The sequence below is a fragment of the Brachyhypopomus gauderio genome, chromosome 9 (assembly GCF_052324685.1).
Source record: "Brachyhypopomus gauderio isolate BG-103 chromosome 9, BGAUD_0.2, whole genome shotgun sequence".
Classification (NCBI taxonomy): domain Eukaryota; kingdom Metazoa; phylum Chordata; class Actinopteri; order Gymnotiformes; family Hypopomidae; genus Brachyhypopomus; species Brachyhypopomus gauderio.
In genome coordinates this window covers 15,206,127-15,228,123 of record NC_135219.1, presented here as the reverse complement: position 1 = coordinate 15,228,123, position 21,997 = coordinate 15,206,127, and the positions used below count along the sequence as shown (strand labels likewise).

General features: G+C 45.1%; 2 protein-coding genes across 5 annotated transcripts; one reads left to right on the top strand and one right to left on the bottom strand.

Moving 5' to 3' along the window:
- Positions 1–2,440: 2,440 nt before the first annotated feature.
- LOC143523204 (serine/threonine-protein kinase pdik1l-B) lies at positions 2,441–6,131 on the bottom strand. Its single transcript, XM_077017509.1, has 4 exons — positions 5,973–6,131; positions 4,852–5,537; positions 3,960–4,185; positions 2,441–3,062 (listed from the first exon to the last, which is right to left on the bottom strand). The coding sequence occupies exons 2-4, from the start codon at positions 5,464–5,466 to the stop codon at positions 2,830–2,832; spliced, it is 1,074 nt and encodes a 357-aa protein (XP_076873624.1). The 5' UTR covers positions 5,467–5,537; positions 5,973–6,131; the 3' UTR covers positions 2,441–2,829.
- A 153-nt stretch (positions 6,132–6,284) lies between these two features.
- pnocb (prepronociceptin b) lies at positions 6,285–21,981 on the top strand. 4 transcript variants are annotated; one of them, XM_077017513.1, is made up of 4 exons: positions 6,285–6,608; positions 6,884–6,935; positions 18,685–18,858; positions 19,993–21,981. In XM_077017513.1, the coding sequence occupies exons 3-4, from the start codon at positions 18,736–18,738 to the stop codon at positions 20,614–20,616; spliced, it is 747 nt and encodes a 248-aa protein (XP_076873628.1). In that variant the 5' UTR covers positions 6,285–6,608; positions 6,884–6,935; positions 18,685–18,735; the 3' UTR covers positions 20,617–21,981. The 4 variants fall into 4 exon arrangements, with proteins under 4 accessions (XP_076873628.1, XP_076873629.1, XP_076873630.1 ...); XM_077017514.1 differs by lacking the exon at positions 6,884–6,935; XM_077017515.1 differs by lacking the exons at positions 6,285–6,608; positions 6,884–6,935 and adding an exon at positions 11,389–11,525 and having other exon boundaries at positions 19,996–21,981.
- The last annotated feature ends 16 nt before the right edge of the window (positions 21,982–21,997 follow it).

The window sequence follows — 21,997 nt, the reverse complement described above, 5'->3', positions numbered from 1 at the left end:
GGACAAAAAAACAATTAGTAATTGGCAGCTGTGTGCACCAGAAAGCCCTTTCAAAGTCACACGCCTGTGAGCGGGAACTGAATTGCTCTTGTTGGGAATAAAAGTTACAGTCTGCTTTTATTTTTCGCTTCAACAGCGTTCTCACATTTCAGACTGTCACCATGTCACATCTCAGTTCCATCTCGGGTCTCCTGATGTGGTGACGGCTCTTCTTCATGGGAGACATCGTGATATCTCTGCTGATGGGATTTTGCTGCTTCATTTAACACCGCAATACCCAATTATGTCTCTATCTCAAGCGCCGTGAGTCAAGGTGTCACTCGAATGATGACTGACTGGCCTTTAAAGCAATGTCTGTGAGCTCATCCACACTGATGCTTTAAAAGGCCTGGCATCTGCAAAACGCTTTCCAATAAACTGGAAGATCTTCTCCCATATCATGCAGAAAGTGTCCCCTCCCCTCCCCTCCCACCACGACCCCCCCCTCCCCTCTCCCCCCCTCTTTCATCAGGTGATTAAACATGAGCTGGACTCGTAATTTCCCGGCACAGACTCCTGTTTGTGACTTTACTAGGCACTAACGCTGCCACTGGAACAATGAAGAACAGCCTGATGTCATGTGCCATCTGTCTGGGCGGATCCTCCGGGGACTCCGGGCCCCGCCCCACCTGAGCCGTGATGGGTTCGGCGCTGACTAAATTAGTATAGCGTGGCTTCCGTTCCAGTCCATTCGGAGAACACGGGCGCTCTGCAGAAGATGACATGAGTTCTGCACGCTGCGTATCTGCCAATGGTGCGTGGACATCGTGAACGGCATCTCACTGGCTGATCTACGGACGAGGGCGGGCAGGCGCGAGGCAGAGAGGGAAATGTCACAGATGAGATCTGTGCAAGGCCCTTGCAAACGCATCACCACCTGGGTAGAGGGCGTGAGGTTACGGAAACCTCACTGACCTTTTTAGCGGAGCTGTCTCGGAGTCATTAGTCTCCATCTTTCGGTCATGATTACTGTCCTCCATTAGCTGTATATTGTGGCCTGCTATGAACGCTGTTGGATTTACATCTGAGCCATAATCACCATGAAACCAGTAAACCTGCACCAACAACTTCAAGATTCAGATTCCAGATCCGTTAACCCCCGACACCACTACACAGCTACTAATCTTTGCACCTTTGTAATTAAACGCTGTTCAGTCTTACGTTTGACACAAGCGAAAGGTTGTCTTGGGACAGAGACACGCATCCACACATCTACATATTGAAGTGTAGAGTATCACTACTACTCCACTCTACCAGCACAGCCTGGGAGGCAGAGAAAGTCAGGTTTACACACAAAAGGGCCACATTTATCAAAAACCATAAAGTAAAAGGTTAGAGCTTTATAGCTACAGTTGTCGCTGAAAGCCAAAAACAGATACCAGACCAGCTGAGATGTTTAATAAACATGGACCACTGACATTATTGTAACCAAGATAATTTTGCCATCCTCTTCTACTTTGAAGTCCAAGTCACATTTAGTTGTTGCCGTTTGTCTGTGGCTATGCTGCATTGTGTAGCAAAGTTTGGTGCTTTCATACAACACACAAGGTTTGGCCAACGTTTCCCAGCAAGTAGCACTGAGGCAGACGCTCACCAAAATTGTGAACACACTTCACTGATTTGCACATTTAGCCAAAGAAGCAATAAACAGTGACCTGCCAAAGTCTCAGCAGGGACTGGGAGTACTGGTTGCATTTTGTCTGGATTTTCATAACTGCAAGATTGCACATTCCTGCAGGGGGTGAATTAATTCAAGGAGTGTAATTGACTTTCTCAGTAAATTCAATATCAATAGATTCCTGTCTCTTCCTCCTACTGATAAATGCCAGTTCAACAGAAATTATGTTTTAGGCCCAGGCAAGCATAATGTAGATCAATCACACTGGAAGTTTAATTTCCTGGGGAAGACCGAGTGTGGTCTCCAAACAGAGAAACCATTTGACAATCCGCCAGAAAAGAAACTAGCCAATAACTCCATGGGCGCTTGGGCCGGGGGGGAGTCACATCCCACACCAGTCAGCCATACACACACGGCTACGCCGTCCTGGCGTCTCTCCACGGTCCCCACGTCAGACACGCCCCATCAGTCCAGCCACTTCAAAGACTGCAGTCACTTTGACTGGGTAAAATTGAACTGCCGCACCAAAGGACTTGTGGCGTGACCATAGCGATTTCTCTCTTCACTGTGCTCACAGTGTCTGCGACAGTACTCGTCTAAACCCAATTATGATGTCTGAAAGCACAACCATGCAAAAGATCAGCACAGCTCACTTCTGGCTGCACTGGAAAATGAAGAAAGGTCGTCCCCAACGTTCACTCTCGTGGCTTCTAAAACTAATACAAGTTTGCATGTCTACAGTGAGAAAGACGGGCAGAGAAAGGACACAACTGGAACAAGGTGCTGTATTTTACATTTGACATTTTTTAATACATAAAAACGTAAGCTGAAATTAAGATTTCAGTGTAACATCATTCAATATAGATAAATTAGCCCTGGTGACGTTAAAAATTCCTGATACCATTATTTTTTTTAGACCAAGAATTTATAAAGCCAGTCACACAGTTACTGCATATGGTTTCTGTATATGCAGAAGCCAAGTAAATACAAAATGTACACTCTAAAACATGGAATAACACTTTACTTATCTCAGGAAAGAAAGTGCAAAAACTTGGGGAAAAATTTACAGATGTATACATATAGAATGTACAAAATTATGTGTCTGTGTGAGCGAGAAGAGGTGTAGCCGAGTTGAAGAGGGCGGGGTCTTCCACCAAGGCAGTGCTCCGAGGTCAGTGGGGGTCTACAGCTTGCCGGATCCTCTCCTCCAGCCGCAGGGCAGTGGGCCGGGCGGCTGGGTCGCAGGCTAGCATGTCCAGCAGTAGGGCACAGAGGGCAGGGCCAGGAGGGGGTTGCAGGGGCGGGGCTCGCCGGGCCCTCATGGGGATGACCAGCTGCAGGGCGGGGTTGTGGCACAGCGCCTCCCCCAGCGGGGAGAGCCATCGGCCTCTCTGCACATACGCCCCTGCAGGGCAACCCCAGTCAAACAAGTACAGCCCATGTGGAAAAAACAGATTGAAGGTGCTGATGAGAGACGCTGCTCACAGTTGATTACTACAGCCAGAACTCTCACTGATTTCCATTTTCTCTCAACACAACAGTAAGCATTCGACAGCCAGGAGTTACTTTTTAGAGAAACCAAGCAGCAGAAATCTGCTTTGGTAAGAAACATCATGATTAAGAAGCGGTCAGTTTGGGAGTAAAGTTCACGACTGGTGCACTGATGGTTGGTATTCAGTACAGCACCATGAAAACAAATGTACCCAGTAAGGCTGATGAATGGAAGATGATAAAACAACACAGAAAGCTCTTAATTGCCTTTAATAAATCGTCTGAGACGTCTGACCTCTGTAGTCTATAGTGCTGGGCAGCAGAGACAGAGTAATTACAGCTCTGTTCAAACTGCCCAGGCTTGGTCTCCAAAGCTCTCTCTGCTCAGACCACTTTAGCCCATCACTGGCTAACGCACCGTGTCAATGGGCCCTTAGGTCAGGCATTCAAATGCAACAATGCTTAAACCAAACCACAACGACCATCCTGATGTGGTCAACTGCAGGTCTAGCAGGGATGACTTAGAAGTCATGCAAAAACAAGGCAAAATGACTTCCCAACAAGGGCCAGCACACATCCGTACACTCACCTAACTGCACTTCAGTCTAGAAGGAATATATACTCCATCATCAACACAGAATCAGTACAAAAAAAGCTTACATTTACAACTACAGACCCAGGTCTGACATTTCTTTTAGTGGTTTTTTTGGAAAAAAAATTTCATATTCTAAATGGAAGCTATCATGGATTACTGATAAACCTGGATTTTTAAAAAAAGGCTATTTCATTGTCAAGGCCACACCACACTCACCGAGTTGCTCCTGGTTGGAGCCATCCTCCAGGAAGGTGATCCTCTCCAGAACAGCCCAGAAAAGCACACCCAGGGAGAAGATGTCTGCTTGGGCAGTGTAGCTCCGGCCTGCCCATATCTCGGGCGCCATGTAGAAGTCCGAGCCACAGGTGGAGGAGAGGGCCTGCCTGCTCTGCTCTCCATCTCTGGGGCCAGCCACCATCTTGCTGAGGCCAAAGTCTGCCACCTGGAGCACAAAGTGGTTGGAGGATGAGCACCAAGGATGAGCCCACAAACCTGAACTCGTCTGGCATTACCGAATGAAACGATGGTCCTGAGGGCTTTACTGTTCATACTACAAATTTTAGTCTTTTTTCCATTTCATATACACTATGTAATATGATGGAAAATAATACATTTGAAAGATGCAGTTGTGCTTTTAGTGATAGTCAACAAGGACTTCAGCCACAATGTGTGGAAAAAAATGTCAAGAATGAACAATGGTTGCAGTGAGTAGATCACAAAAATAGCACAGTGCACATCAACTGAACTCCTCCTCCTCCAATAAATGAAATAATCTTACACAGGCCTAAATCAACAAACATAATGACTTAACATAATGCCTAAATCATATCAAGGCAGATAATGGCTAATTCTCACAGACAAACATTTACAAGCATGCTGGGGATCTCATTATATTCTCATGAAATTCATATATTCTCACACACCAGCCTCACTGGAAACATCTACCTCGCAGGTCTAACAGTCTAGACTCTTTTACCATGAACAGTTTTTGTTAGCCTTCTTCTAACCCTACATCAAATTGTAGGTCTCCGACCACAGGACACAGGTTTTGGGTGGTACACAACTTTGACCCATCAGTGACCCAGATGTGCCACAAACCAGTTTGTACCTTGACCACTGGTCCAGTTCTGGTGAGGTGCACCAGAACATTATCTGGCTTGAGGTCTCTGTGCACTATTCCCAGTCCATGCAGGAAAGCGACAGCACTGCTGAGCTGCTGTATGACACTGTGGTTGCACTGGGCATCTGGACACTGGGACAGTACATAGTGGTTCAGGTCCCCTCCATTACAATACTCCATGACCAGCCACAGAGCAAACACCCGTCTGGGCACGTCTTTGGCGAGTGTCACTCTCCGTCTAGATCTTGAGGGGTTTCTCCTTTGGCTCTTTGAGTCTTTGTCCTCTACTCTCCCTTTAAGAACACTCTCCACGAGGTCCAGCGGCAGCCTGTCTGATTTCAGCGGTTGAAGGGTTTTGGGTCCCGTTTGCAAGAAGCAGTTGGAGAGTGCGATGACGTTAGGGTGGTTCCTGGCAGTAGATCTCATGACCCACAGCTCCTGCAGGTACAGTTCAATGCTCTCCGGGTTACAGCACGGGAGGCGTTTGATAGCCACCGTGTCTCCCCGCTGACCCCACCATCCGGTCTCCGTTATGCGGCCCTCAAACACAACCCCATAGCTGCCCCGCCCCACCTCCCGCTGCAATGTGTACAACTTATCCATCTGACACTCTCCTGTTCATGCATCACCTGGGTGTCACAGTTTTAGGGGTAGACAAAGGTTATTTGATTGACCTGTAAAAGAAAACTGTTGGTTAGAAATTGGCTCTCAATTTAAATAACATTCTTTTAGACCTCTGAATGAATACACTAGAGATAATTTACCTAGGTTAGCTAGCTAACTAACCACAGCATTGTGCCAATTAGCTAACTAACCAAACTAGGTTAACCTGTTACCTATGCTAGCTTATATAACGTTAACATATATTAAAGCTAGCTAAGTTATGATACTGGTTTATTTGTTAGCTAGGTTAACTAACCCAAAAGTTAAACTCCCAACACAATAGATTCACTAATAGGTTAGTTAACTAACCGCAATACAATATTGTCAGATTCGCTAACTTGTTAGTTCGCTCAATGAAAGGAATTACTTCAGAGGCCATTTATACGACAACGTTAGTTTGCTTCGGTTAAATCTTTATTAGATAACGCACTTTTGCTTTTACTTACCCATGAAAAAAACAGGAGCGTATTATATTAAAACTGGCAATTGTATGTCAACGTACGGTGTCGCTGGGTAACTGGCTAACGGTCGCTGAGGAAAACTCGAGTCAAATGTAAACAAGTAGCGCAGGCGCGCAGCGTCAACTCAGCAACTTCCTTCCTTTCAGATTTTCCGCGTTGGGCATTGTTGCGTGCGCTTATTGGTCAGATCGTGAGTCTTTGTATTCCTACAACCAATAAACATCGAGGCTTGTGAATAATTGTTTAAATCCCACCTAAGACGTTTTTTCCGTTTGGAACGTTGCCAGGTGGTGCAGACAGGTCGTTTTACAGGGCACGGGCCATTCAGCTTGATACGTTACGAGAGTTCAATAAACTGAACCTGAAGAGGTGGTAGGATTTTCACCTCATGCCTACAGTGTAACCTGGGCAGTGGATTGTTGTATCAAGTAAAATGTTACTGAGTGGTCATATACATGCTAGCTAGGTAGCACCTGAAGTGTTTCTTTTTGTCAGCTTGCTAGTAACATAGTGGTTGGAATTTTAGGCCTTCTGACTTTAGTTGCAAAATTTATATAAGCATCAGTTTCAGAGAGACCCCTAGAGAGATGAAATGAGGAGAGACCAGCCAATCCCATCGAGGTGAGACCAGCCAGCTATCTCCCATCCTAAATGTCAAGCCAAGATTCCAATTTCCAAATTAACCTATTACATATTAAAGTTTTAAATTAACCTATTACACATTAAAGTTTCAAGTTCTAAATTAACCTTTTTTGCAAAATTGTTGGAGAAATTATAGTACTGTAATTCAATTAACATGATGTCATTGTTGAAAATTCTTCTGTATTGTAAAAGCCCAGTAGAGATGTGTTTATATATATATATATATATTCTTTTTCTCTTTTCCAATACACAAGATCCCAGAGGTGCTCTGAGGAATTGGCTCCTAATCACAAGTGAACACCGAAAGTAGGAAATATCACATTGGGGTTTTTTTTTTTGTATTTTTTTTGCTAGGAAAAAAATAGTAATTTCTGTTGAAACATGTCGCAAGTGTTGGCTGTGGAAACACCCTGGAGGAATTTTGAGGTCACACACAATCTTTTTTGGTGTTATGCCAAGCTGATGAAAGCCCTGTCAGACATCATCTTCCTTGTGTAATGAAAAATACTGATATACCGCCCCATATCACATGCTGCAATCGCAACACTCAGTCCTACGTTGCACACCCTCATTAAACAGCAGGGAGCACTGGAGTCGTGACCCAAAATGTACATGCACTAAATTTGAGTAAACGTGCACTAAGCACGAGTAAACGTGCAGTAGGTGTGAGTAAACGTACAGTAGGTGTGAGTTTCTCTGGTGTGGTAGAGCTGGGGAGCAGGAAAAGAGCATTTCTGAAATGTCACAAACATTCAGAACTCGTTCTCTTCTATTAACATCAAATCTGTCACCCTGTTTAGAGTTTGCGGAGACAACAGGGAATGAGACATGCGCAAATGTCTTTCATTCAGACACATTTGAACAAATGAGCAGTGACCCTTTTTTGGGAACTATTACTTTTGCCTGTTAGCATGACACATTCACCTCTAGGCTTTCAACTACTTTTCAAGTTATTTCAGTATGATTGTTTCTTTTAAAAATACACATTTGTTTAGATGAAGGATTTGATAGTCTGCAAGGATGTAATGCATATGTGTTAATGTGTTAAACAAAATAATAAATAAAAGGAGAAGAACATGGAAGAGTACAAAGATGGACATGAGAATCATAAGCCTGCAAGTCAGAAAATCAAATAGCAGACTGGTAGTGTGTTTATTTTTTTGTTGAAATATTACTTTATTAGGATATTTTGTAGTATGTATAGTATCCTTAATTTAACTAGGAAAAGACTCGTTGAGATTAAAAACCTCTTTTCTGAGAGTGATCTGGCAAAGACAGCAACATAAAACATACAAACATACAACCAATCAAAATTAAATACCACATACACAATACACACGATCAACAGGTGTCACATATTTAGACAGTAGGGCAGTTACAGAAGCCAAGTAATCTATTTGCTCTGTCCTTTAAAATTTATTTGAATTTTCCTAAGGTGACAAGAGATAAGAACTTTAAATTTATACAAACTTTAACATATCCCGTTAATTTCAACACATCATATTAGCCCAGACAGTGCCTTATTTACAGATATCCTATAGAAAACCGCTTTCTTTATAAGCAGCTGTCATGTTACCTCTCTCTTAGGAGGGCATTAATACATTATCTCTTAGTAGATTTTCTACAGTCTAAACCATTTTTATTAAGCTTTTAGAATGTGTTTTTATATTTCTGTGTGAACTAAGAGAGGATGGTCAGGGTATGTGGAGATGTTTGTTAGAAGGTGCCAGTCCTTATTTGATACAACTCCAGTAACAGATTTCAATTCTGCATTTCAGAGAATTCTCCTATGTGACTTGAATAGTCTTGTGAGGACTTTGAGAATTTCACCTATTTTACATCAAACTATTTTTAAACCACTTATCTTTTCTTTTTTTGTTCTAATTTGTTCAGATAGATTAATTCATGGGATTGTGGATTGTAGTTCCTAACTCCTACACTAAATTTTATTCCAGTCAGTGATTACCAGACAATCTAGCAGTGAATCAGTAATTACTAATTAGATCCCAGTAGAATAAAGAATGCAGACTCCAGTATCACTTGAAGAGAATAGTAGGTTCCTGTTTATTGTAGATAAACGTGGGCATACAGTTGAGGCACTCTCCAGTGATTATCTGATGGGCTCGGGGGAATTTTATTTGCACTTTGCTAAGGTCACTCACACATTATCCCACCTTTGTTTTGCATATTAACCTTACCATTATATCTAACTCATGCTTATAGTTACTTTTGATACCATTATATCCAAATGAGAAGGTTCTATAAAAAAAAGAAAAAGATTACATTGTTCCCTACCTGGCCGGGACTTTACCAAATATGGCCTTTTTCCTGTGCCTTCCTGCAAACATTCCTAAATGTTGCAATTATGTTGCCCTGCAAGTTATGGGGGTTTTCACTCTCTTCACTTTTCTGTTAGTGCATTTAATTTCCTGCTACCTCAGCCATATTGTGAAAGGAGGAAACCTCCTGGAACAAATTCGCCAGGATTTAAGACTCCCAGAACAAATTTGATTTATTTTATTTCGTAGAGGATTTAACTACCGTACCTACCGTAATATTTAATTTGGAGTTTGAGCTATAGTAAAAGCATGGATAGATAGATAGATAGATAGATAGATAGATAGATAGATCACAAAAAATATGTATTTCATATATGCCAGTAATTTCAGTACATAATTTGTCAATGCATAAAAAAAATTGCTTGTAAAATCAATTAAGGGCTCCATATTAATGACCATCCGTGAGGTCTCGGGACCGAGTTGCTCTGACTGCCCGTAAACTGGGGCCGCGACTCCCTGATGACTCAGGCACACGCTGCTGCCTCTCGTTGCTTCATAAGACAATAAAACCTTGTGCTGAGGGAGATGAAAGGCGGTGGAATGGCTTTCGCCACTGACTACAGCACACAATACATCACACAGGTGAGCGTGCCCCCGCTCACCTAATTGCATGGGGAATTGACTTTTCGATTTCACCTGTGCGGCGGAGAGGCTGCGGAGGTTAGCTTTATTCCGTCGTGTATCGGGGCCTCGGTGCCACGGGCAGGATACTCAGAGTCCTGTAATATGATGTGGCATGCAGTCTGATCAATTTCCTCCATAGCAAGTAGAAAAATTTCTATTCGGGCTTGCATTATGTCCGAGTCCAAATATAGAGCCCCACTACGAGCCCCATGATGGGGGGACATGCACACAAGAGGGATGAGCCTGGGTGATACTGCTGTTGTCAAAGATTATATCCATCAGTCCATCCCATAATGATCTAATCATTATTTCTTGGCATTTCATCCCATGATTTCTACTCAGAAGTTAGGAGCCATGCTCATTATTGTTCCTGTTAGTTTGAACAAAAGCCTGAAGATTGAACCATGCCGTTAGCATATTTAGCATGACTGCAGCTCTTCATTGGCTATTAGTCCTAATCTTTTAAATACTTTACTTTAATCGTTTTCCAAGTTATAACAATTAAACCAACATCACCCAAACTACTATTGATGATGATGATGATGATGATGATGATGATGATGATCACTGAGTTCTTTAGGCTGTTTAACTTGTCTAAGTGGAGCTGTAATGGTTAAGCTAGCGTCCCCCTTTTACAGTGCTTCCTGTCAAACCCTCTAGCTTTCCTTAAAGGTGGTATAGACAAGTATGTTTTTGTGAGCATTGGTGCAGATGTAAATCCACTAGAGCTGTACTGTTGGACTAGGAGCACGCTCACCATTTGGTCCTCCTGCCCCACTCGTGTCAGTTGACTGCAGTATTTCCACAAAGCACAAAATAACTGGATTCCAGGGACTTTTGTGCATATGTTACTTTGCATAACAGGTTCATAGTACATGACTAAAACACTCCATGAAGCAGCATTCGCACTGTGCCGGGGTGTGATTCATAGAGACCTTCAACATCGATTTCATCACTGCGGTGTCGCTGTAGATCCCAAGGGTACACCTGGAGAAACTACTTAACAAGGCAGCAGTGCGTCCTGGGATTTAGATTTGGATCTCAGCTGTACCGTGTTCCATTCAGAACTACGGATCTTCACCATGCATTCTCAATGAAGGGACTTTTGCCCTCCCAAACTGGCGGGTTTTTTTTTACTGTGGAAAACTAGAACTAAATTATAATTAAGTCAAAAAACTTAAATATATTAAAAAACATGAAATACAGATTAATTAAGATTAAGATAATTAATATGACTGCATTGTCTCCTGTAGAGTAGTGTGGTGTATGCAGCTTTCAATACTGTTATTCTCAATGACAATTAACTCTTGACCCTTTTGTGAGGCTCCTGTGGTACCAGCTGGATGGGGCGAGTCGGTGCTGTGGACCCCAGCGAGACTCCGCTCTGCCTCAGGGAGATTTGTTGTTCTGCTCACTGCACCACTCCACTGTGTTTTGCCTCTCATCCTGGTGACTTCCTTCTTAAGCAGAACGTCATGGTGTTTAAGCGTGCTCCTGGGGAGCTGTGTACCTCACGCCTCGTGCCAGCGCGTGATGTCTCGGGCCGTTCCACCTAGAAGATGCGCAAATTTCAGGATTTGGACTTATATTCAGCACGATTCACTTTCTCTGGGTGTTAGGGACAGCAGTGACGTCGGCTGTAGACGGTATATACGTCAGCGTTGACTAAGGGTTGCTGGTTCGGGTTATGCATAATTCCATGCTTTAATGTATCTCTCTCTATGAGAACTGATGAGGAAAGAGGGGGCGTGGCCCAGAGTAAGGGGCGTGTCATTATAAGAGAGGAGAGACAGTGTGCAGGCAGGCATTTGAACACACGGGGAGACTGAGGGTCAGACATTGCTGCCTTATTCTGTGAACGGCTGTTTGTGAGAGAAAGAAAGAGAGAGAGAGAGAGAGAGAGAGAGAGTAGTTCCTCCACGCCAGAGCACAGGTAAGACAAGGTGCAGTCTTCTCTTTGTGTGTGTGTGTGTGTGTGTGTGAGAGAGAGAGAGAGATAGATCTAGATTTAAAAGGGCTTTGCCAGTAAGTGAAGTTGTACTTTGTTTCGTCCATGACTTGTCCTCCTCCTGCAGAAGACAGGCTTCATTCATCATGCCCTGTTCAGTCTTTTCTCTTGTCTTTGTCAGTTGCTATTTACTGACATATTATATGATGTTTGTCAGCAGAAAACATTTCTTAAGCAAAGCCATTGTAGTGCCTCATAAATTCCCTGGTGATTGTTTATAATGACTGCACAGTTCTTTAAATAGCCTGCCGTTTTCCATTCATTGTTGCTTTTTCCGACGGATTGTCATCTTTCATTAGCACACATTAACCTGTAACACTACCATCCCTGAAACTACACCAAACACTTTGCAGATAAGCAACTGTAGTGTTTGTTTCAGTGAGGATTAACATATGGTGTTCTTTGTCGTTGTATTTCATTGTTTGTATTTCATTTGGACTTCGATTTCCATTGGCCACTTTAAAAGTTGTTAAAGGTTCACTTGATCTTTCATTTCACTTTTATTTGTAGTTCACTTGAAAATGGAGAAGACTTATTTGTGCTTTAATGCAATTGTGCGATACAAAACAAATGCGGTCAGCCCCCACAGTCAGATGGGGTGTGCTGCCCTTAGCTTTGATCTGAAACACCTTCCTGACTGATGTTCCTTTGAAGATACTGGGCACTGATGTAGGTCATTTTACCTTCCAACTAGGGCTAATTGCACAGACAGTTACACAGTTTATCTGGAAATCCTGTTTTGTTCTTAGGATTAAAGGAAACATAATCAGGTCACTCCATTATAATCGTTTTCTTAATTGACCGTATGCTAATAAAATGAGATTATTATTAATGGGATTATTAATGGGATTATTAATGGGATTTTTAACAGGATGTCTGTCTGCTCGTCCTCTGTATATGCGGCTTCTGCTGGCAGCATCTTCAGCCACACCATTTCAACAGAGATTTCTGTGCTTTAACAGTATCTACTGTAAAGTGGCGTGTTATAAGTTAGGACAATATTTTAACATCCAAATTTACTCCCAGTCCACAGATGCTGTCCTCACTGAATAGGTACAATTCCCAACTGTCTGATGGCATGATGTTATCGTCTGATATCAACTGTGACAAATCAGAGAAATGCAGCATAGAATGATCAATAATTCATTAAAGTTCCCTGAACATTTTTCAGAATGTATATTTTTTGACATAAACAGCAGAATTTGAGAGATAAAAAGATTGATGTAATCATTTTTTAAAATCAATATTTTATAAAATGAGTTTGAGAACTAGAGTGAAAAGAGAAGGCAGCCTCAGGCCAGTGAGGAGGGGGGGGTGAGGAGGGGAGGGTGGGGAGTGGGGGGTGAGGAGGGGAGGGTGGGGAGGGGAGGGTGGGGAGTGGGGGGTGAGGTGAGGGGGTGAGGAGGGGGGGGTGGGGAGTGGGGGGTGGGGAGTGGGGGGTGAGGTGAGGGGGTGAGGAGGGGAGGGTGGGGAGTGGGGGGTGAGGTGAGGGGGTGAGGAGGGGAGGGTGGGGAGTGGGGGGTGAGGTGAGGGGGTGAGGAGGGGAGGGTGGGGAGTGGGGGGTGAGGTGAGGGGGTGGGGAGTGGGGGGTGGGGAGTGGGGGGTGAGGTGAGGGGGTGAGGAGGGGAGGGTGGGGAGTGGGGGGTGAGGTGAGGGGGTGAGGAGGGGAGGGTGGGGAGTGGGGGGTGAGGTGAGGGGGTGAGGAGGGGAGGGTGGGGAGTGGGGGGTGAGGTGAGGGGGTGAGGAGGGGAGGGTGGGGAGTGGGGGGTGAGGTGAGGGGGTGAGGAGGGGAGGGTGGGGAGTGGGGGGTGAGGTGAGGGGGTGAGGAGGGGAGGGTGGGGAGGGGGGGGTGAGGTGAGGGGGTGAGGAGGGGAGGGTGGGGAGGGGGGGGTGAGGTGAGGGGGTGAGGAGGGGAGGGTGGGGAGGGGGGGGGTGAGGAGGGGGGGGTGGGGAGGGGAGGGTGGGGAGTGGGGGGTGAGGTGAGGGGGTGAGGAGGGGAGGGTGGGGAGTGGGGGGTGAGGAGGGGAGGGTGGGGAGGGGGGGGTGAGGAGGGGAGGGTGGGGAGTGGGGGGTGAGGTGAGGGGGTGAGGAGGGGGGGGTGGGGAGTGGGGGGTGAGGTGAGGGGGTGAGGAGGGGAGGGTGGGGAGTGGGGGGTGAGGTGAGGGGGTGGGGAGGGGAGAGTGGGGAGGGGAGGGTGAGGTGAGGAGGGTGATGGTGGTGAGGAGGGTGAGGTGTGAGGAGGATGGTGATGGAAGGGGATGGTGAGGAGAGGGGAGGGTGAAGAGAGGGGTGAAGAGGGTGAGGAGAGGGGAGAGTGAAGAGAGGGGTGAAGAGGGTGAGGAGAGGGGAGAGTGAGGAGGATGGTGAGGAGAGGGGAGGGTGAAGAGAGGGGTGAAGAGGGTGAGGAGAGGGGAGAGTGAAGAGAGGGGTGAAGAGGGTGAGGAGAGGGGGGAGTGAGGAGGATGGTGAGGAGAGGGGAGGGTGAAGAGGGTCTTCCTGCTTTCCTGTGACATACACCTTTTCTTTTTCATCTGAACCGAAGTGTCCGTCTGTAATTCCTGGCCAATCATGAAGCCCTAAGCATGCACTTGGAAAATGCGTGTCAAAGGAGCACTGCTACTGCAAACAGTCCAGTCCTAGATCATTCATAAAAAGAGACTAATATAATATCTTTGCGCATTTGTGAGTGGGCTTATTCACATATTTTCACCAGATTTACCACCAGCGTTTGCAAAAGAACAATGTACCCAACTAATAGGCTCTGTTATGAAATTAATTGGATTTATCACATTTACAACATGGGCTCAAATGTGACTTGCCATGTTTTCCATGTAATTACTTTGAACATGTTATATTGATTTTTCTTTGCAAAAGCCAATAGGAATAATGGACAACATCTATCAGGATTTAAGTGCCGCAGGTACGTCTGGAATCTGTTGAGGCAGTTCGTGTGTGCAGAGATGTCAATATTAAATCTTGGATGTGAAGAAATGTAAATTGTGATTGGCCGCACGTGTCTCGGAGGAAGCAGGAGACAGCCCTTGCCCTCCCTGCCTGGCATGAAGACGGTTGGGGGTTGGTGGGCATTCAACAGGCAGAGTTGGCCTGTTGTAATTTCGTCACTAGGGCCTGGTGACAGTTTGACACTGTCCCTGCTCCAGACGCACCGAAACTGTCCCCTGTGTTTCCTGATAAGTCTGTCTGTGATCTGTTCCAATTAAAGTGGAGACATGCTTCTTGCGAACCTTAGATGCCCCCTTGGGCTACGAGGAAATACTGCAGTACTACGTACACGTGTCCAACAAACTGAAAAGAACAAAACAGGGCAGGTCTTTCATCACTTCCTTATCTGCTCATCCCGCTTTTACAGCACCACAGTGGTATGCGGAACCCAGTTGCTTGGAAATATCTTAGCTGGTCGACAGTTTCATAACTGCTGGGTTGGGGAGGGGTGAGTGAGTCTCCAGTGCCCTTTTTCAAGTGTATCCCCCAATTGTCCTCCCCCCCCACTGTGTCACATTAGCCTGTTTATGACATATTCCTCTGCTATTGTCGCAGGCGCTGGGAGGCTAATGCAATAATCGTTGTTGCTTTAACGGTGGAGAAAGAAGTAAAGTGGAGAGGAAATAGAATGATAAAAAGTAGCATAGTAAAATTTCCGGCTTCGCTACAGACTCTGTTGCCCCGAGCAATCAATGCACTCTCAATTAAGGCGACTGTGTAAATGCCCGACCGAAAATGGTTATGGCGATAAGAAGGGGCCTGATGGTTGTAATGTGATGGTGCTGCAAAGGGCAAAACGAATCTGCTGGATGTAACCCAACAGGTGGGATAACACTTAACATAACAGAAATGAAAGGCATTCAATTTACGGGTGGGGAAATAGGGGAGCGGAATTCTCGCGGTGAGGGGGGCGGGGCAGGGGGTGTGGCATGGGGCCAGGGGGCGAGGAGGATTGCAGTTCTGAGAATGACCGAAACCCAAAACCCCAGGTCTCAATATACGGTCTCCCCTTTGTGACTCCAGTTTTGGGCTTGGTGTGCCAATGTGTGAGCACACGCACCACACACAAACCAGAAGGACACCCCACAGGCTGTCAGACGGCACAATGAGGGCACGCAGTCTCGCCCGTCTGACCCACCCATGGCGCAGTTCAATCAGCCGACGGACAGCGGCTCGGGTTGGGGGGCCGAGTGAAAATGAGCATGGCTGTTTATTGAGTCTGATACCATCAGAGGAAGGCTCCTCTGTGGGAGAAGGTGAGCAGGCAGCACTAATCGGATTAGGATTGCCTCAGATTAGTTATTTCACAGCCCGCCACCCCCTCCCAGCCCCCTGCCCCGAGGGCAATTGGGCAGCGGTGTACAATCAGAGCATCTCAGCGGTAAGGGAGGGGCCTCGCAGCAGAGAGACACACACAGGCACCTTTAACGTGATTGGTGGAGGTGTCAAAGACGAACCCACAACCCCCCCGTGTTGGAATACTCACTGAGGGTTATTCACCGATGTCTCTGTGTGCTAATATGTATGAAGTCAGTTCCTAAAGCCTGCTTCCTGCGCATCTGGGTCTTAGGACAACATCCTTATAAAAGAGCAAAGAAAGCATCCCGAGGGTCTTGTTCTGAAGCTTGTGAACTGGTGGATCAAGTGTGTTGTAATGTATGCCATGAATGTGTTCTTATAAGTGTGTTGTATGCCATGAATGTGTTGTTATAAGTGTGTTGTATGCCATGAATGTGTTGTTATAAATGTGTTGTATGCCATGAATGTGTTGTTATAAGTGTGTTGTATGCCATGAATGTGTTGTTATAAGTGTGTTGTATGTCATCAATGTGTTGTTATAAGTGTGTTGTATGTCATCAATGTGTTGTTATAAGTGTGTTGTATGTAATCAATGTGTTGTTATAAGTGTGTTGTATGCCATGAATGTGTTGTTATAAGTGTGTTGTATGTATTCAATGTGTTGTTATAAGTGTGTTGTATGCCATGAATGTGTTGTTATAAGTGTGTGGTATGCCATGAATGTGTTGTTATAAGTGTGTTGTATGTCATCAATGTGTTGTTATAAGTGTGTTGTATGTAATCAATGTGTTGTTATAAGTGTGTTGTATGTTATGAATGTGTTGTTATAAGTGTGTTGTATGTTATGAATGTGTTGTTATAAGTGTGTTGTATGTTATGAATGTGTTGTTATAAGTTTTCGGAGCAGTGTTAATAGTGTAGCCGAGGGAAGAGAGAATTGTGATGGACTTTTGCCTGTAGGGTGTAATCAGCCCTGTGTGCTTTTAATTCCCTTATTATCTCTGAAAAACACATTTAATAAGAGATTATACGAGGGGAGATAACAACACAAAAGAGTTTCTATCAAGTAACTTACATTAATGGCGCATGGGGTTTAATTGGTCGGAAAGTGCTTTCTGATAATCCCGCCATCCACAGTAGCCAGGACGGCCACGCCCACGCACAGGACGGTAATCATTCCTTCAGTTTGTGTTGACTGAACAGAACATCTTTAACGTTCCATCCAACATCATCACAGTTGAAGAGATGATTTTTGGTAATGATTTTTGTCTTGGCTTTCATCTCACTGTAGGCTTGACATGTGTGTATACAGTCATGCATTTCTGCATGTCTGTGTGTGTGTGTGTGTGTGTGTGTGTGTGTGTGTGTGTGTGTGTGTGTGTGTGTGTGTGTGTGTGTGTGTGTATGTGTTTTGGCTCTAATCTCACCGTGACATATGCGTGCTGGCGGAATGAGTGAGTCAGAGTATGACAGGAGGCATTTTCTACTCTCCCACTCCCTCTATCTGTCCCTCTCTCTTCCTCTTTCCCACTCTCTCTCTTACTCTCTCCTACTCTCTCCTTCTCTCTCTCTCTCCCCCACACTTTCTTCATCTCTCTCCCTCTCTCTTTTCCTCTCTCCCTTTCTCTCTCTCCCAGTCTCTGTCTCTCTCTCTCCCTTTCCTCTCTCTCTCTCTCTCTCTCTCTCTCCCCTTCACCCTCCCTCCCCCCCTCATTTCTTCCTCATTACGCCACACACAGTAATTCAGACATCAATTAAGGCCCATGATGAGTTTCGTTAATGAACTTTAAAATGGGGGGAAAAACAGATGGTGAATATTTAATTTTAACATTGCCAACAAAGTATGTGCTTAGAAAGAATGATCCTAACTGCTGCATTACAGTGGTCATAAAAACGATCATGTTGGCAAAGACATGTCATTGGTCCACTGCGGTGGAGATGAGATGGTGATCTCTGGTGAGTCCATGGTTCAGGAATCATGTCAGTGGTCCACCATGGTGGAGGTGAGATGGAGATCTGTGGTGAGTCCATGGTCCAGGCCACAGGTCTGCTGCTGTGTTGGCATGTATCTGACAATATTCAACATTTGATCCTGTTTGACATGGACTCCTATTTGCATACTTAAAGATGCCTAGTGCAAGAAAATACCACTTCTCATGCATAGTGATGACAGTGTCCGTGACAAAACTGCTCTGTTGCTGAGGATAGGAATGCTAATGGGTGTTAAGCAGTGGCTCATGAAAATAACTGAGGAAATAGCTTGGAAATCACTAGACAATTTCCATCATCTGAAAACTAACTAACTACATCCAACTTCAAGTACAGCCAGCTGATTCAGAAATTATCTGCAAGTTTATGTTGATGTTTCTTAATTATATGATTTTCTGTTAATGGAGTTCATTAAAGGGAATTCATGGTGGTAAAGCTAAAATACTAAATAGTTGGTTCTTTTTTTGTAACAGTGTAAAGCAAAGAGGCATATTTATTTTATTTATTTTTATCAATTTTGGCTGTCAGATTTTACTAAAGTTTTAATTTCTGAATTAAAAACTGAACTAAAATTAAATTTAATCAGTAAAAAAAAAATTAAAGATGGGAATCTAAGTAGCTTCTCCATTCCTCACCATTAAAAATTATATTAGATAGTCTTTAACTTGAGTGAAATAAAGTGTAAATATTATAAGTACCCTTTTTCATACATTAACTGTAGAAGCCAGCAAAGCCTTCGGTTTGGCATGTGGCGTACTCTTTAATTCTCTGCCTGCTCATTCCTTCCATTCAGCGAATCCTGCTTGTCCCACCGTCCGATTCCAGCGTCTTCCGTGAACAAGCCATGAAGAGCCCACTGTGGAGCCTCCTGTTTCTGAGTCTATGTGTCCCAAGTCGCAGTGACTGTCATGGGGATTGTTTAACCTGCGGCCTTCTGCTGTCTCAACACCAAGCGTTCAGCACCCTTGTGAGTGACCTGTTGCGTTCTCACCATACATCCATCCATCCAGCTCTTTTTCTGTCATTGAATCTGTCTGTCTCTCTGACTTCTCTATTTCATTCTTTAATGTGTGTAGATCAGGCAACGTTTATGTAAAAATAAGTTAATACATCATTATTCCACTATTTCACTACCTAAAAAGGACAGACTCTTAGTCAAGCGTGTCTCATTTACATGAGATTTGGTCCAAACGGGCTATTGATGCCAGAACAGGTGCGCTAATCAAGTTGCTAATGGCTGTGTAGCCCCCAGCAGCTGTGGCTGAGGTGACGTGATAACAGACCTGACCGGAGGAGGGTTGCCAGTGCTGTAACTTGGTGGTGGAGGTGGGGTTTTGAGGGGTGGGGGTGGGGCTTTGAGGAATGGGGGTGCGGCTTTGAGGGTTGGTGGTGGGGCTTTGATGAATGGGGGTGGGGCTGTGAGGGCTGGTGGTGGGGCCACATGGATTCCAATGAAGACCAGATGGGCCCCTTGTATTTGAATTATGAAATGACAAAGCCCTTACACCATCATCCACCCTCCCTCTTGTTTACGTCAGCATACCTGTCCTGTGCACACATAAACGTGCACAAATCCTTTCTAATTCTCCTCATTCACAGTTAATGGAGAAACCCATTTATCTGGTGCCAAACATCTACACCTGTCTCACACACGCACGCACGCACGCACACGCACACACACACACACACACACACACACACACACACACACACACACACACACACACACACATGCAACACCAGCCGATCACGTCTGAATCTCCTGCATGGTGCTGTGCCTCTGAAAACCCGCTGCAGCATGCATTCCATTTGCAATGGATAATTAAGTCCTCTGGATAGAAACATGGCTCTGCTGGTCAGGTGCTCTGGGGCTTCCGTTCTTTATGGTCTTTTTTTCCCACCAGTGAAGATCTCTATTTCATAACTAATAGGCAGTCTGCCTCACTTAGCAAAATGATATTGCCCACTTACAATGTCCCAGAGCTATAGTGAGGATTTATGTTCTGTCATTTTTTTCCCTTGAAGCACCAGGAATAACTCGTGTCATTTCAGTGTGATCCAGACTCACCTGTCTAACCCACCTGTGTCCCTGTTGTCCCAGCAGGTGTGTCTGCTAGAATGTGAAGCCAGTCCGCTTCACTCGCTCACTTGGGACCTGTGCTTCCAAGCGGTGGGTCTGAACCCACCACCAGAGGGCGCCGTGCGAAGGCGCACCGTCGAGGAGGGAATGGAGCAGCCGGCCGCAGTGACCCCCGAGGACGAGAAAGACGTGGAGGAGTCGGAAGTGCTGGAGAGATTCCACCACGCCGCACAGACCCTCGCCAGCCGGCAGACTTCTGAGGAAGCGCTGCGCTCCCAACGGTCGGGGACCCCCTATGGTTTTGAGCTTGACTCCAGCATGGAAGAGGAAGAGAAAGAGGAGGAGGAAGAGGAGCAGGGCGGGGCTTATCCTGGGGCTGGGGCGGAGCCAGGTGCTGACTCCACCCTCGACCTGTCCAAACGCTTCGGGGGATTTGTTAAGGGCCGGCACAGTTTCCGGAAGCTGGTGAGCTCCGGACGGCCCTTGCAGAAGCGTTACGGCGGCTTCATAGGAATCCGCAAGTCGGCCCGAAAGTGGAATAACCAGAAGCGGGTAAGCCAGTTGCTGAGGCAATACCTGAGCCTGACGTCGCGCTCGGGCCGCTACCCCGCCCCCGCCGCCATCCGGCAAAAGAGCGGAGTGTAAACACCCCACAGACACGCCCTCTCCACGTACCTCTAAGCCCCGCCCAACCCCCTCCAGATGAGCTTGAAAATATTACAAGATATTGTGTTGATGCTCACTGAGGAATGTCTTCTGTTTGTTTGCTTGTTTTCACCATTGACATTTCAATGAAACAGTAAACCACTGAGAACAAATTGATGAAGGTCGTTGTGCTCAGTAATTCAGTCCTAATTCAGTAGTCAGCACGCTGTTTGTCTTCAGTTTTCGGAGCTGGCTGTCTACATGCTAGGTTAACTACGGCAAAAATAAAAGAAACACACTGAAACTTAATTTGAGCATGTGCATCAGTATCAGGAAGAAGGAGCTTGTGGATGTGAGAGGGATTTACAGCGCACTGGCAACGTTGGCTTGTTCCATGAATGTCATGAGATAAAAAGCACTTTATCTTTTATCTTTCAACCTTGCACATCATTGATCACTCGGTTATTGGCGTGAAGGACATCCGGGGTGTTTGGGGGTGTTGAAGCAGCCATCGTGCATGGTTGTTTTTCTCTTTTATCTATACCTGATATTTAAGACCCTCCTCCAACTCATGTGAGAAGAACTTTCATTAATAGTCTGACTGACACGTCTCCTAATCGTAACATGCAGTGCACTGCCCAGAATATGAGTAATATGTTAAGCACTACATGTTGGCTGGGGAGCCATTTTAGGCAACACCTGAGCCTAGAGTGGTTCTTCACTTTGGGGACTGGAGGATCGTACATTAAATCCCATGGAGCAACGCTGCCCTCTATAGTTCACACAACGCAAGCTCTAGGGTTTTTTTTGTGTAAACCAGGGACCTACTCACATAAAACCAGAGTGGTTATCTGGATCCATTTATGAGCTTTGTATCAGCGTAACCAAGCTCCTGGATCAGCCCTTAGCAGCTGCTCCGCCATGTTCCATTTATAGCATTCTGATTACAGATCATTTGAAATTCAGGTTCATATCAACAGCTAATAGATGGAGTCTGCATGTCTTTTACACACTACCTATTGCTTGTACATTAACATATGCAAACAAAATTACTTGTGTTTCATTTTTCATTGTTTTAGTATTCCTTTGTGAAAGTCACTGGATTAAACTTTGGCCATTTACATTAGGTGGTCTACCAGAAGACACAGAATGGGCAGTCTGGAAAGTCCATGACAGTATTGTTCATTTATATGTCATTTTGGCTTTGTGAATAATGTATATTTAAGACCACATTACATTTTGGCTTTGTGAATGATATACAGGTCAAAAACAGCTTGCAGTTAATATTCAAAAGTAATATTTTCTTTTAGGCCTTCCAACTTGTACATTAAATGCACATGAATATCAATAAAATAGTTTACTATCTCTCTTGTGATTTGTC

Coding starts and splice junctions, on each gene's coding strand:
- pnocb (XM_077017514.1), top strand. CDS start 18,736: ATGAAGAGCCCACTGTGGAGCCTCCTGTTTCTGAGTCTATGTGTCCCA. Junction 18,859..19,992: donor ACCAAGCGTTCAGCACCCTT/GTGAGTGACCTG, acceptor CTGTTGTCCCAG/CAGGTGTGTCTGCTAGAATG.
- LOC143523204 (XM_077017509.1), bottom strand. CDS start 5,466: ATGGATAAGTTGTACACATTGCAGCGGGAGGTGGGGCGGGGCAGCTAT. Junction 4,186..4,851: donor GAACTGGACCAGTGGTCAAG/GTACAAACTGGT, acceptor TTTGTGCTCCAG/GTGGCAGACTTTGGCCTCAG. Junction 3,063..3,959: donor CTCCAACCAGGAGCAACTCG/GTGAGTGTGGTG, acceptor GTTGCCCTGCAG/GGGCGTATGTGCAGAGAGGC.